This window comes from Equus quagga, chromosome 6, assembly GCF_021613505.1.
Source record: "Equus quagga isolate Etosha38 chromosome 6, UCLA_HA_Equagga_1.0, whole genome shotgun sequence".
NCBI lineage: Eukaryota > Metazoa > Chordata > Mammalia > Perissodactyla > Equidae > Equus > Equus quagga.
Genome location: NC_060272.1, coordinates 60,391,078 through 60,407,383, shown reverse-complemented (window position 1 = coordinate 60,407,383; position 16,306 = coordinate 60,391,078). Strand labels below are relative to the sequence as shown.

Below are 16,306 nucleotides of genomic sequence, written 5' to 3'. Positions count from 1 at the left end.
AGGATGCCATCTAACCAGAGTATTACACCATCTGTTCTGAACTTACATTTCTGTTTTTGCAGCCCAAGATTTCATTTGTTTTCATTTTTGCAAATAAGATTCAACAGGTGACTCATATTTAGCTCTAGTTCTACTAAAATAAGCGAGTTCTATTAATAAAGTTAAGTCTATCTCTCCTGCACTGTCGTGGAGACTACCATTTGTTTTGGTGCATAGGCTCTGAAGACCTTTTGTGTATTGGAGGACCTCTTGTGTGTTGTGTGTGGTGTGAGGTAAAGACCACTGCTCTTATAGGTGCTGATAACCTAGGAGGCAGTGGTGGGTAGCTACAAGATTCCTGTTGCAGAAGTGGTATCTGTGCTGGAAGCACATAACACCGAGTTATTAGTGAAGAAAGGGAATGAGTATAATCATGGCACTCATGATAACTTCTTATTCATACCAGTTCTGTAGCATGGTTTTGGAGAACTGTTCCTGAAGCTTAGCCTTGAGTCTGGTTCTCTAGTCCTCCCAAAGATTCTATGACATCCAATATCATTTTCTTAAAGTAATATTTTTAAAAAATTTTGAAAGAATCACGAACTTACAAAAAACGTTGCATATCCAGCCAGCAGAAAGAACTATCTTCCCTAAACCATTTGAAAGTAAAATGCTGACATGATGGCCTAGTACCCATGGAATACTTTAGTATGCATTTCCAATAGAAAAGAACAACTTCCAATATAACAAAGCAACCATCAAAACCAGGAAATTACGACTGATACTTTATTACTATCTGTTATAAGTTGAATTGTGTCCCCCCCAAAAAGATATCTTTAAATACCACTACCTCAGAATGTGACTTTATTTGGGAATAGGGTCATTGCAGATGTAATGAGTTAAGATGTGGTGATGCTGGAGTAAAGTGGGCCTCAAACCAATGGTATCATTATAAAAAGACAGACATGTGAAGACACAGAGACACAGGAAGAATGCCACGTGAAGGTGGAGACAGAATGGGGCGATGCATTTACAAGCCAAGAAATCCCAAGGACTGTTGGCCATCACTAGCAGCTAGGAGAGACACATGAATTCTCCCCCAGAAGGAGCCAACCCTGCTGACACCTTGATCTTGGACTTCTAACTCCAGTACTGTGAGACATTAAATTTCTGTTGTTTTAAGCCTCCTAGTTTGTGGCACTTTGTATGGCAGCCCAAAGAAACTAATAAACCATCTAATTTTCAAATCTCATTCAAGATTCACCAATTGTCCTAATAACGTGCCTTCTAGCAAAAGTGTCTACAGTCATTTACCACATAATGACATTTTGGTCAATGACAGGCTGCATACATGACGGTGGTACCATAAGATCAGTACCCCATAGCCTACATATGTAGTACGTTATACTATCTAGGTCTGTGTAAGTACACTCTATGATGTTGGCATAATGATGAGATTGCCTAAGAATGCACTTCTCAGAATGTATCCTGGTTGTTAAGTGATGCATGACTGCAGTTCAGAATCACGTATTGCATTTAGTTGGCATGTTCCTTTATGTCTATCAGTCTGAATGATTCCTCAGTCTTTCCTTGACTTTCATGATCTTGACTTTTGAAGACTACAGTCTAGTTATTTTATAGAATGTCTCTCGATTTGGGTTTGTCCACTATTTCCTTGTGTTTAGATTCAGATTATACATTCTTGGGAGAAATATCACAGAAGTGACACCATGTTCCTCTTAGTGCATCATATCAGGTAGCACACAATTTGGATTTCTCCCATTACTGATGACATAGGATTTGATCACTAGATTAAGATGGTGTCTGCCAGGTTTCTCCACTGTAAAGTTACTTTTTTTTTTTGGCCTTTAATCAGTAAGCATTATGTGGGGAGGTACTTTGAAACTATGTAAACAGTCCATTTTCCAGCAAACTTTCAATTTGTTCATTTATTTATTTATATTTGGACTCACAGTTTCCTATTTTACTCAGTGGGCTTTAATCCATTTCTATCATTTTGATGCTCAAACTGTGTCTGATTTTGCTAGTAGAAGTTACTTCAAGCTGGCTACTATGTCATTTTGACATGTCTTCATCCATTTTTGAGCATTTCCTTCTTTCTGGGCTAACAATATGTTCCAGTATCACCTTGTACTTTCCCTGCCCCAGACCTAGAATCAGAAATGTCTGAATATTCTGATTAAGTTGCCAAAGGATTCCCTCTAGTTTCCTCCATTTCCACATCTCAAACTCCTTCTCTGATAGTAAGAAACTTGGCTCTCATAACTTTTAATGTCACTGCTTCTTTGATTAGCGCCCGGTACATATAATAAACCTCCATCTCTGCCACCATTCCTGCCCCTGGCAGATGCTCTCCTAAGCCCCTTCTGTCTCCCCACACTGGGCAACTCTCCCAGAGCAGATGCTAGCTTCACTGACTTCCCATGTTGAAGCCCACTACCCACCCAACTCCCCATGTAGATATCCTTCTCTCCCTGGCTCCATGTGGTCACACACAAACTCTAATACCCAGTGCTGGGCTACCTACTCCACTTCTGTGTATATTCTCTTGTCACCACATTTGGGCTCTGACTCCCCTCACTAGGCCCTCACCCCACCATGTGGACAACCTCCTTAACTCTGCTTTGGCTCTGACAACCCATACCAGGCCATTCCTCTATGCGGATGCCCTCCTCAACCCACTCAGGCTCTCATTTTCTATGCTAGGCTACCCTCCACATGTGGATGGGCTTCCCTGGGCTCTGATACCTCCTATCATGGCAATAGAGATCCCTTTCTCACCATGCTCAGGATCTGATTCTCCTTGCTGGACCCCATCCCACACCTCCCATGTAGACAACATCCTCCTCACTTTGTTTGGGCTCTGACAGCTCAAACTGGCTCTGAGTCTTCATGGTGACTGCTTCTACTACACAGACACTTTCATCACCCTGCTGGGGCTATGACACCCCATGCCACGCTACCCCTCTGTGTAGATGCCCTCCCCACTCAGCAGCAGACCATCCTCCATGTGAATGTCCTTTTTACACAACTTGGAATCTGACTCTCTGCTCCAGAACACCCCCAGCATGTGAACGGTCTGACCCTGCTGGAGCTCCAACAATCCATGTCAGGCTACCCTTCCACATAGATGGCCTCCTCACTGTTTGAGCTCTGACTCCCTACATCAGGTTGCCCTCACATATGGATGCTTTCACCTTAGTCTTGCACTGATTCTCTACACTGGGCCACTCCACTGTATTTATGACTTCCTCATCCAGCTCAGATTCTTACACCCCACGCCAGGCCACCCCTTCTTGAGGATACCTTCCTCAGCCTGCTTTGACTCTGAGTCTCTATACCAGGCCACCTCACTATGTGAATTTCCTCCTCACTCTGTTTGAGCTCTGATTCTCTACACTAGGCTATTCTCCGATGTGATGAACTCCTCACCCAAATTAGGTTCTGACATCCCACTCTGGGACACTGCAGCTCACCTCCCCCACTCCCATCAGTGCAGTGTTGCCATAGACTGAATGTTTGTGTGCCCTCAAAATTAACATGTTGAAATTCTAACTGGTATTAGGAGGTGGGGCTTTTGGGAGGTGATGAGATCATGAGGGTGACACCCTTATGAATCACATTAGTGCTCTGATAAAAGAGATCCCAGACAGTTCCCTTGCCCCTTTTGCCATGTGAGGACACAGCAAGAAGTCAGCAGTCTGCAACCCAGAAGAGGGCTCTCACCAGAACCCAACCATGCTAGCAGCCCAATCTTGGACTTCTAGCCTCCAGAACTGGGAGAAATAAATTTCTGTTGTTTATAAGCCACCCAGTCCATGGTATTCTATATGGCAGCCCAAATGAACTAAGACAAGCGTCTATATTGTTCTGCCCCACCTAATGGCTTTAGGATTGAAGTGTTAGGAAGGAAAGAGAAGACTAGGAAGACTCTCAATATCATCTTAATAAACTCCTTTTGTGTTTAACAGACAAGAGTCAGTTTCAAAAAGAAACTCTGATACACATCTATACAGTACCAGTGCAGTTAATTTTTTAAATCAAAATGCCAAACTTTGTATTTACTCCTATTAAACTTTATCCTATTGGTTTAGACCTATCATTTTAATATATTCTGATCTTCTTGAGCTTGATATTTACTTAATGTTATTAGTTGTCCTTGGTAACTTTCTAAAAATTCTATAAACATCATTTATTTTTGTCAAAGCTATTGATTAGAAATGTATAGAAAGAGCACTAGAGAAAAAAAGTCCTGGATGTTATAACATAAGACAAAGTTTTAAATTGGCAATGGGCCAGTGATCAAATTTGATTTCATCTTCCCATAAAGATACATAAGAAAGTGTGTCAGATAAGCTTGAGGAAATAAGTAAATAGTGCTTGCTTATTCACTTTTGTCTCTTACTGAATACTGCATGAGTGAACAGATGAAGAATATATAAAGTCCTCACTCTTGCTGAAGTGCAACTGTGGAGGCAATGTTGCAGAAACAAATCATCAAAATGTAGATCCAGTTAATCCATGATCAACATAATTAGGGTTATATACCTGATGCAGCTCTTGGGTTCTGTGGTTCCAGATATAAACAGAATGTCTAAAATACGTCCAAAACAATACATCCATACACACACATACACATAGAGTCTATTACACAAACAAATGGCAAGACAGGATGTAAAAGTAATCACTAAATTGCTTAATATAACCTGACTGATATAAGAGTAAGTGGCAGAGCTGGAAGGCAAACCCAGGTACCGTACACGTGCTTAACTATTACCTATAGATTAATAAATGTAAACAATCATCAATATCTTTGTTTGTCTTCTTAAATACATAATTTGAAGGGGCCAAGGCATATAAAAACTATTCAGGCCTAGGCAATCTGTATATTCTTTTTGCTTTTTTATAACTTACTTTCTTACATGTAGCAGCATGGAATCAAACCAAAGGAGAAGTGCCATAACAATGCAAAATCACTAAATATTTAATTAATAAATTTTTACTCTTTAGTCCTATTTATTCATTTTGAGGTATCATGGAGGAAACAAAAAAGAAAGCCACATCTCCTTCTCAATAATGAGGGTTTTTAGATAAAACTGTTTTGTATATAGACTCCATTTGCTTGGCACATAGAAATGCTCAGAAAACGTTAAGTTTTTTCTCTTCCCCATTCAACTTAATTAAACATTCACTGAGCATTCTCTAGGTGCTGGGTACTACATAAGGCAACACGGCTACAAACACATGTAAAACTAAATTTCTGCCCTCAAATATTTCTATATGGGTAGCCAGGTATAGGAGAGGAGAGAAACTGAAGAAAGATCTAGTCTGCAAACACTTCGCAGAAAGGATGTCTAAAGGATGAGTACCAATTTATTGCTAGGAAAGCAGGCTCTAAAACAAGGATCTTAAGAGTTTACCACATATTCTCTACAAAATATGCGTCTAGGACCTTCCCCTCCCCCCGCCCCCAGTAACCTAAATTCAGAAACCTTCCCTAATTCTCTATTCTGCATACCTCCCCACAAAAGTAAATTAAGAAGGGCAGTCTTTAGCACGTTACAAAGATCTATTAATACTAAACTGGAAGATTTACTCATTCAATAAATTTTTACATCCCTATGTACAATTACCAGGCAAAAATGAATTAATTTTCACAGTATCTATCATCATACAAGGCAATCTGTTGACCTATCAAAGCACTTCACTAAAAAAACCAAAAACATCAAGTTATCAGATCAGTTTCAAAATACCTTTTCATAGAAAAAAACTGAGACATTCAAGATTGTACTCGGATTTCAAAAGCAATGATATATTTGTGCTGAAACCAATGAACAGTGGCTTAAGATGGGAAAAATAAGGTATGAGTCAGAATCAGGCAGTATAAATAAACCTAAGCAATAAGCAGAATGGCAAACTGGAAAGTAGTTAAAGGCAGAGAACTACACTTTTAGATATTTAAGAGTGATGCAGGATCTAAAAGAACATGAAATAAGGCAGAAAAGGGGAAGACAGATGTCAGATCCTGGATAGGACTCATAAAGAATGGTATGCAACAATAAAAAAGTGATCAAATCAAATGGACAAAGAATATTCTTTTCAGCATAAACAGGAAACATATTTTGAAAAACATATATTGAAAAGCGCTTGTTTCTACCCCATAATTTATTTCCTTTTCCCCCTCTTTTTTAGGGGATGGAGGGAAGAGAGAGAAGCTCAGCAATGCATTTAAAAGATTATTTGTTGTATTTTATTGAACACTTTTGTTTGTAATAAGATTTTTAGGTTAACAAGTAACCACATATCAACATAACAGGAAGACGACATTGACCTTTCCAAACTGTAAATTGGATGTTAACTCTCCTGCATAATCTTCCTCAATGGCTCTTCTTCACCTTTACAATAAAGTGTAAATTCTTAGCATGACAGTCAAGCCATTTCAAGATCTGTCTACATTTTCAGATTCATCTCCATCCACATCCCCTTATACAACTTTTTAGCAAATCTAATCTCTTTGCAGTTATTCAAATAAGTCAAGGTATTCTTTCCTTCTGTTGGTTTTGTATGCTGTTCCCCCTGCCTAAAATGCTTTCCTGAGACTCTTTTGTCCATTTGGCCAACTGCTATTTTCCTTAAAGACAAGCCATGTGTCACTTTCTCCTTGAAGAATTTTTTTCCTGACATCACTCCCACAAAACCTCATGCCTATCTCTAATGGTTCTTTTTATACTGTAATACAATTGTTAATTTTTCCCCTTTCTTCCCTGCTACACTGTGTTCTTGAACAGCAGGAACTGTGTTTTAGTTTTCTTTGAATCCTCAGCAGCTGGCACAGAATACTTCAGCAGACACTTAGTAAATTCATGAAAAAAAAAATTGGCAATTTATATCTCCAAGCAGTACGCTATTGTAGTAAAAGTACTATATTGAGCTCTGCCTATATTTAGCTATATCTCACAAATTCTGAACCTCCAATAAAATAGGGGGATCATTTAGATGTTTAAGGTTTCCTAGGATTTCTGTTAACAGTTTTTATTTCTTTAAATTCTTGACAGGCAATAAAACTACTTTAAAAAGAATAGTTTTTAATTCAAATGTTTATTGATTTACACTGTATTTATCTCAATTCTTTAGGTTTCACTACAAAGGTTTTCTTTTATTAGTATAGTGGCTGTGAAGAGAAAAGTTTTCCTAACTTGATGGCCTTAGGGCCACAGGATTCTATTTTTCTCTCAGCTTCACTGGCATATGATTTTCCTCCCTTAAGACTTTCTCTTTCTCTTTGTTACCTGTTGCCTCCACTTCTATTTCTACGCTTATTATTTACCTAGCTCTAGAACTAGTTCAGAAAGATGTATGCCACATGATAGAAACTAGTGATGGCAAAAGGGAAGAAAAGGGAGGAGGACGAGCTCCAGTAGGCATTAGTCTTTTCCTGTCCTGTCTTCTTCTCTTGCTTGGAGTGAGGGCACATTGGTTTTTATAAAGACTTCAACCCCAGTCCCTCGTTCACTACTACTGCTTCCACCTTTATCTCATCTTTTAATTTTGGACAAACAAAAATATAAACAAAGAAGGGAGTGCTTTTTACTTTCTGTCTGGTTCCCCTTATCCCTTGCAGTGTTTTAAAAAACTCTGTCCAGTAATTTTAAAACAAAGTCTTCCCTCTTATAATCTGTCATATAGAGAGAGGAGTCTCCCTTTTCTACTGAAGCAGAGAAATGTGTCCCTGCCTAAAAATATCTTCACATGGTAGTCAGTGCCTATTATTAGGTGACTGTTAGTACTTCAGACACATTATAAATTAGATAGGCTTTTTTGGTCCTGACTGAAGGAGTAACTGCTACATAAAAAAATCAATGTAATTGATTTTATAAGGGAAGGGATTTACAAATTATAGCTACAAGTTGACTTTTAAAATACAAGTTATTTAAAATTCAGTGATTATCTGTGATTGGCAGTTTTTGTACTTTAAGTCACACTAAAAAGGTAATGAGTATCCTCATTTGCAGATTTGTTCAAAAAGATCAGTGTTATATTAGCTAAAATGCTTCCAACATAAACAATATTCTTTGAAAACAACTTGAAAAGAGATGTATAAATAAACCTAAGGTGTGTGCTCTATTAGAAACTTGCATTCTAAGAGGTACCCAGTATAAAAATGAAATTATTTTTATGAAAACCTAATTGATGAGTAAAGACAAGAGAAGCTTATTATATTGCTTATAAATTCTACTACCTGGTTTATTTTAAACCCTTAAGATGTGGGCCCTTCCTATTTGTGGTTACCTTAATTGCCACACACAAGATTTAAATTAACTTAGAGAGAGTGCTAACTCTAAGACATGTAAGGTTTAGATGGCAGGCTAAAAGTTTTAATTTTAATTATTGAGCTAATTGCTCTTCTGGAAAGAGATAAGTCTATTTCTTCTTAGAGTAAATAGATTAGACAGCCCAGGGAAGATGGAGGGTACCATAAGTCCTATTTGACCTGGGACATTCTTGGCTGATATCAGTTGCCTTGGAGTAATTGCTAGGGTCCTCTTTCATTTTCAGAAGTGTCCAGTTTGGATGATAAAGCATATGGTCACCGTATTTCTGATGTGCTTTTTCCAAATTAAAGCAACAACTGTTAGTTAGATATCCAATATATGGAAGGTCAGGAACTGAAGGCAATACAAAGAAATTTAAGAAGTGGTTATCTGCCCTCGAAGTGCTTAGAACTTAGTTGGAGAAACTGAATAAACATTTCAAGTTAAACATACAAAATTTAAATGGCTTTAAAAAATATAACAAGAATAAATATTGCAAGAAAGTACATAGTTACTTACTAAATGAATCACACAATAATTGGTGTTATGGGGTTTCAGTGGAGATGAGGGTCACTTTCTATTAAATACCACCACAGCACCCACCACCACCATTTATTGAGCGCCTTTTATGTGCCAGGTCTGGTTTAGAATGCTTTTCAAGCATATTAGTTAACTCTCACAATTATCCTATGAAGTGTGCTATTACTCACAGACAGGGGAATTTTACTGATAAGAAATGTATCTGATAGAAGTTAAACAACATGTAAAAGTTCATACAGCTAGTTTGTGGCAAGAGTTGGGATTTAAAACTAGGTTCTCTAATCCCAAAGCCAGTGACCTTTTCGCTGCTCCTGTCTTCACAGGAGGCAGTGGTTCTCGACTGGGGTTGGTTTTGCTCCACAGAAGACATTTGGTGATATCTAGAGACATTTTTGTTTGTCATAAATGTGTGTGGGGGATGGCTAGTGAGTAGTGAGGAGGGGATGCCCACTAAAGACTTCACAAAAAACCTTTTAAAAATAAGATCTGAGCTCAGTCTTGAAGCACTGGTAGGATGTGGATAGGCTGGGGGCAGGGATGATAGGCTGAATTCAAGATAAGAAGAAAAATACAGAAAGTACTAGACAGGTTCAAGAGACAGTGAATAAGCCAACTTACCAAGATTGAAGGGAAACAATATCGAAGGGAAAGTGGAAGCAAGACTAGAAAGATTAAATGATCTTTTAAAAAGACTAAGGAACCTGAACCGGATTCAGTGAATATTTCTGAGAAAGAGAGTCACGCGAACAATTTAATATTACATTAAGATTAATCAAGAAGCCAGGGCAAAGAGACTAATTAGGGTGTTCCTGCAATAGTTAAACCATAAGGTATTCAGAGTTTGTGCCTTGGTGTGGTGGTAGTGAGAAAGAAAGGAAGAAACTGCAAGCATATACACTTTTATGTATCATAAATTTTTGTCTTGTTTCAAATCATAATAAATTATCATTCTTACCTGTAATGCACTGAAACTGTCCATCTTCTCTTCTTATTGTAAATGCTTCCCCCGGGTTAACTTGTACCAAAATAACCTTAAAATGAGGGGAAGAAGTATTAATCAAAACAAGCAAATAATAGAGCAAATAATAATAATCAAAATAGAGTACATCAGTATATTGAAATACTAAACATTGCTAGTTAGAGAGTATATGTGAGCTATTTAACCTCATGAAACTGGGAAGGAAGATAGCGATTACACATTTTACACATTTGTTGATAAAAATATTACTTCACTTTTCTGGAGGTCAGAGTTAAGCCAAAAGCAAGGAAATAAAAAAAACAGTGGCAAACTTTTATTGGAAAGTCAATAAATTTTACTCTGAAACAAAGATAGAGTCAAACCACAGAATATTTGGATCATCTATGCTTAATTATTCAGTTGCTAAGTACGTGTTTTTCTAAAGATAAAGTATAAATTGATCAGCAGAGCATGAGATGAGCATACTTGAATTAGTCTGACATCTCAAATTATATCTGGGAATGTATCAAATTAATCCTACCACTTTAAATGGTTTTCTTTTCATTATATAGGTAATACACATTTTATGACATCTGAAACACACAAAACTGGAAAAAGATCAGAAGTCTTTCTATCCTAGGATAAACATTGTTAACACTCTGATAAATTTTTTTTTTTTTTTGAGGAAGATTGGCCCTGAGCTAACTGCTGCCAATCCTCTTTTTGCTGAGGAAGACTGGTCCTGAGCTAACATCTGTGCCCATCTTCCTCTACTTTCTATGTGTGACGCCTACCACAGCATGGCTTGCCAAGCAGTGCCATGTCCACACCCGGGATCCGAACCAGTGAACCCCGGGCCGCCGAAGCGGAATGTGCACACTTAACCGCCTTGCCACCAGGCCAGCCCCTCTGATAAATTTCTTAGTCTTGTTCTCTATGCATAGGCTTAATTTTTCCCCTTAAATATAGATAAAAAGATCTCCAATTCTGTATCTTTTTCAAGTTTAATATTATAAAAAAGACTTTTCCATGCTGTTAATTACTCAAAGTATTTGTTAAATGACTATACTATAAACTACTTAACCATTCTCTTAATGTACGGAATTTAGGTAGCATTCAGTTTTTCCATTATTATAAATAGCGCTGAAGTGAGCATTTGGTATGCAGTTTTCCCCTCTCTATAATTAGTATTGTTCCCTTACGACATATATTCCCAGAAATAGAATTCCTGTGCTTGTTGCTAAATTACTTTTTAAAAGTTTATTTTACTAATGCATATTCCCCCTCACGGTCTATGAGAACATCCTTCAACCACATTCTCTGCAACCCTGGAAATTATAGTTTTAAAATCTCTGCTACCTTGATAGATGAAAATAGTATATTACTATTGTTTTAATTTGTATTTCTTTGATTATTAACAAGGTTAAATGTTATCTTTATGTTTGTTACTAGCTCTTTTGTAACTGTTTGTGTCATCTTATCCTTTTATCTTTTGGGGTCTTAAACGATTTTAGTGATTTGTATGAATTCTTTGCATATTAATAATAATAATATTGTACTAAATTACGCTGCAAAATTTTCTCCTTTTATTCAAATACAATTGTTTATTTTCCTGTAGCCAATGTTATCCATTTTTTCCCTTGTGACATCTTCTATTGTTTCTAAATTTAAGTTGTGGCTGGCTAGCAAGCACTTGAAATGTGGCTAGTCTATATTGAGATGTGCTATGAGAATAAAATACACACCGATTTCAGAGACTTAGTACAAAAAGACCCAACAATGTAAAATACCTCATTAATCATTTTTATACTGATTACATGCTGAAATAATATTCTGGACATACTGGGTTAAATAAAACATTATTACAATTAATTTTACCTGTTTTTACTATTTGAATGTGGCTGCATTATATTTCCATTGGACAACACCAACCTAGAGTTTGATAAAAGTACTTGTTTCTATTTCATTCTAGTTTTTAGATAATTTAATTGCTTATATTTAGTTCTTTAATGCATCTAAAATTTATCTGGAGAAGGTCCAAAAATTTTTTTCCCCAGAGAGCTAATTCATACAATTTGCTAAATTTAAGATACCTCTATTAGCATATGATATACTCTTCTGCCTATTATATCACTAACTACTGTGGCAAAAGAAGCTCTGGAAATATATTTTATTTTAAACACTGTAACTTTAGAAGTATGTTTTCTGATGTACCTCAATGATTACTCTTTTTGATAATTGACTGACGATAAGTGCTATGATAGAAGTAAAGTGCAATGAGAGCACATGGGATCAAACATTTAAATTAGTCTATTACCTGAGCATGGGTGTGTGTTTATGTGTTTAATGGAGCTCCTAACCTGAGGGCCACAGACATCCATTCAAAGGGTTTGTGAACCACCTGGAATTGTACATGCAACTTTCTGCAGATATTGCAATTTTCACTGTTTTCATTAAATTACTAACGGGGTCCAAAACCCAAAGTAGTGCTTACTTGTGTGTGTCACACTATGGTGTGCTTCACATACATGTTATTGCTTTTAATCATGATCACTTGTCAGTACTGGTTGCACTGTGTGTGGAGTTCTATAAAATACTAATAGTTCCTCTAATGAATTCATTCACTACAAAGTTGAGAAAAAGAAATAAAACCAAACATGACATATACACAACTAATATATCCTGATATTAGGCAAAAAAGAGGATAAATGGACCTCTTTTAAATTATAATAAGATGTTCAAGAAAATATTAAGAGGTGAAATTTATCCATTTATCTAAAAATCATTTATCAAACACCCATTGTGCGGCACCAAGAAGAAAAATGAATCACAGTCCAAAGCCTCATAACAGTTCACAGTGTAGTGAGGTAGAGACAAATAAGTACTCAGCCAATTAACTGTCCAGTGTAATAAGTGGTATAATAGGGATATGAACAACGTACTATAGGCTCCACTCAGCCCAGGATGATCAGAGAAGATTCCTGGAAGAGATGATAACTACATAGTGTTCACAGGGACAACCAGGAGTTAACAAGCTAAAAAGATGGGGTGATGACACTTCAAGGAGAGAGCACACACAGTATATATGAAATCATGAGGGTGAAGGAGATTATGGACAATTTGAAAAAGGAGAAGCGTGTATAGCTAAAGTTTGAGAAATGAGATGGGAAAAGATAAAACTGGAAGGATAAACAGAGGCTAGATTATGAAGATCCTTAAATATCAAGCTAAAGAGTTAAATCGTTAATCTTCAGGCAAGGCTATTAAACAGGGAAGGGTCCTATCCAAATTTCATCTTTACTTCAACTTCTTATTTTGAAAAATTTTAAATGTACAGAAAAACTGCAATAGTTCAATGAACATCCATACATCCTTCACCTAGATTCACCAATTGTTAAAGTGTTGCCACATTTGCTCACTCTCATGCTCTTTTAAACCATTTTAGAGCACCTCAGTAATGTTAACTTTGATCACTTGGTTTAGGTGGTATCTGTCAGATGTCTCCATTATAAAGATACCACTTCCCTTTGAAAGTAATTAACAATCAACATGGTGATACTCTGAGAATCTGTAAATAGCTTATTCCTCAACAGTCTTTCATCCAATGGTTTCAGGAATTATTACTAAATCATTACCGTGGTAGCCGTAAAATGGCAATTTTTAAAAGTCATTCTTTTTACATTTACTAGTTTCTTCTAATAGCATTCTTCTATTAAGAAGAGGCTTCTTTTCTATATTCTTCCCTTTATCCCACACCCCAACTTCAAATGTTTCTTAGTAGAAGTATGAGCTCACAGATTCTTTCAAAAATCGTCATAATTTATTCCTGTTAACATTTTTAGTCAGGTGAAATTCACATAACATAAAATTAACTCTAATGTTAAAATGTACACTTCCATGGCACTTAGTACATTCACAATGTTGTGCTACCACCACCTCTATCTAGTTCCAAAACATTTCACCATCCCAAAAGTAAACCCTCTGCCCAGTAAGGAGTCATTCCACTTTTTCCCTCCTCCAAAACCCTGGTAACCACCAATTTGCCTTATGTCTCTATGAATTCACCCATTTTAGATATATCATATAAACGGAATCATATAATATGTGATCTTTTGTAGTTGGTTTCTTTCACTTAGCATAATGTTTTTGAGCTTCAACCTGGTTGTAACGTGTCAGCACTTCATTCCTTTTTGTGGCTGAATAACATTCTATTGTATGGATATACCATAATTTTGTGTATCCATTCAAACACTGATGGACATTTGGACTATTTCAACTTTTTGGCTACTGAGAATAGTGCTGCCATAAACATTCATGTACAAGAATCTGATGTCCTGTTTTCAATTCTCTGGGATATATATCCAAGAGTAGAATTGCTGAGTCATAGTGTAATTCTATATTTAAGTTTTTGAGGAACCACCAAACTTTCCCACTGCAGCTGCATCATTTTACATGCCCATCAACAATATGCAATGGTTCCAATTTCTCTACACTCTTGCCAGTGCTTGTTATTTTGATTATAGCCATCATGTGGGCATATAGTGGTATCTTACTGTGGTTTTGATTTGCATTTCCTTAATGACTAATTATGTTGAGCATCTTGTCATGTGTTCTTAGTGATTTTGAATTCTTTGGGAAAATGTGTATTCAAGTCATTTGCCCAATTTTAATTGGGTTGTGTATCTTTTTGTTGAATTTTAAAAGTTCTTTATACATTGTGGATATTAGACCCTTATCAGATACAGGATATGCAAATATTTCCTACTATTCCGTAGGTTGTCTTTTCACTTCCTTCATAATGTTCTTTGACATACAAAAGTTTTTAATTTTGACGAAGCCCAATTTATCTAATTTTTGTTGTTGTTGCTTTTGTTTTTGGTGTCATCTCTAAGACTCCATTGCCAAATTCAAGGTCATGAAGATTTACTCCTATGTTTTCTCCTATAAGTTTTATAGTTTTAGCTTTTATATTTAGGTTGTTGATTCATTTAATTTTTGTATATGTTGTGAGGTTGGGGTGTAATTTCATTCTGTTGCATATGGATATCCAATTGTCCCCCTACTGTTTGTTGAAGAGACTATTCTCTTCCCATTGAACAGTCTTGGCAATCTTGTCAAAAACAAACTGGCCCTAGATGTATGAGTTTATTTCCACACTCTCAATTTTATCCCATTGGTCTATATATTTATCCTTATGCCAGCACTACACTGTTTTGACTACTTTAGCTTTGTAGTAGGTTTAAAACTGAGAAGTGTTAGTGCTCCTCCTTTGTTGTTCTTTTTCAAGACTGTGTTGGCTATTTGGGACCCCTTACAATTCCATATGAATTTGAGATGAGCCTTTTCATTTCTGCAAAAAAGGTCACTGGAATTTTGATAAAGATTGCACTGAACCTGTACATTCCTTTCGGCAGTGTTACCATCTTCACAGTATTAAGTTTTCCAATCCATGAACATGGGATGTCTTTCCATTTAGTTAAGTTGTCTTTGATTTCTTTCAGCAAATTTCCATAGTTTTCTGTGTACAAGTCTTTCATCAACTTGCGTAAATTTATTCCTATGTATTTTATTCTTTTGGATGCTACTGTAAATGGAATTGTTTTAATTTCCTTTTCAAATTCTTCATTGCCAGTGTGTAGAGACACAGGTGAATTTTTTGTGTTGATCTTTTACCCTGCAATTTTGCTGAGATACGTTTATTAGTGCTGGTCACGTTTTTGAGGATTCTTTCGGATTTTCTATAAACAGGACCATGTCATCTGCAAACAAACCTTTAGCTACACTAACCCAGGAAAAAAGAGAGAGTGCCCAAATCAACAAAATTATAAATGGAAGAGGAGACACTACAACTGATACCTAAGCAATACAGGTAGGTAGCATATATAGTATAGATTTGTTGGACAAAGGGATGATTCACATCCCAGGTGGGACAGAGTGATTCCATCATAGTATTCAGAATGGCATGCAATTTAAAACATGAATCATTGGGAGATCTCATCAAGATGGTGGTGTAGGCAGACTCTGAACTCACCTCCTCCCACAAACACAATGAGATTACAAATATTTTTGGAAAAACTGCCATGGAGAGAAAACTGAAAACTGGATAAAAAGAACCCTCACGACAAGGGACAGTCCTGACTGAGGTGGAAGAGGCAGAAATTCCTTCTGGAGAGAAAAAAGCCACCTTCATGAGCGGCAGACCTTCACAGTTGGCCAAGAGGGAGCCACTCTAAGGTACGCAGCCCTCCCTGGAGAAGTGGGGACCTTAGTAGGGGCCCGTTACCACTATAAGCATCCTTCAGACTCAGGACAACTGAGATGGGTGTCCTACTATTTGGCTTCCCCGGCTCTTAACTGCAGCGGGGAATACCCACAGAAAAGCTATCAGGTGAAAGCCAAAAAGACCCTGGTCTTAAAGGGCCCAAGCACAAATTTACCTGTCTCAAAGAGCAACCTAAAATCTCCAAAAAGACAGCTGCACAGTCCTTTGGTGAAA

The 16,306-nt window shown here is 36.9% G+C and overlaps 1 protein-coding gene across 1 annotated transcript in view; it reads right to left on the bottom strand.

Annotated features, from left to right (window-relative positions):
• Nucleotides 1-16,306, bottom strand: part of FNDC3A (fibronectin type III domain containing 3A) — a 197,051-nt gene that overhangs the window by 104,466 nt on the left and 76,279 nt on the right. The window contains exon 3 of the mRNA XM_046664277.1: nucleotides 9,808-9,883. Coding sequence (XP_046520233.1) covers nucleotides 9,808-9,883 — 76 coding nt within the window. The remainder of the gene's footprint in view (nucleotides 1-9,807; nucleotides 9,884-16,306) is intronic.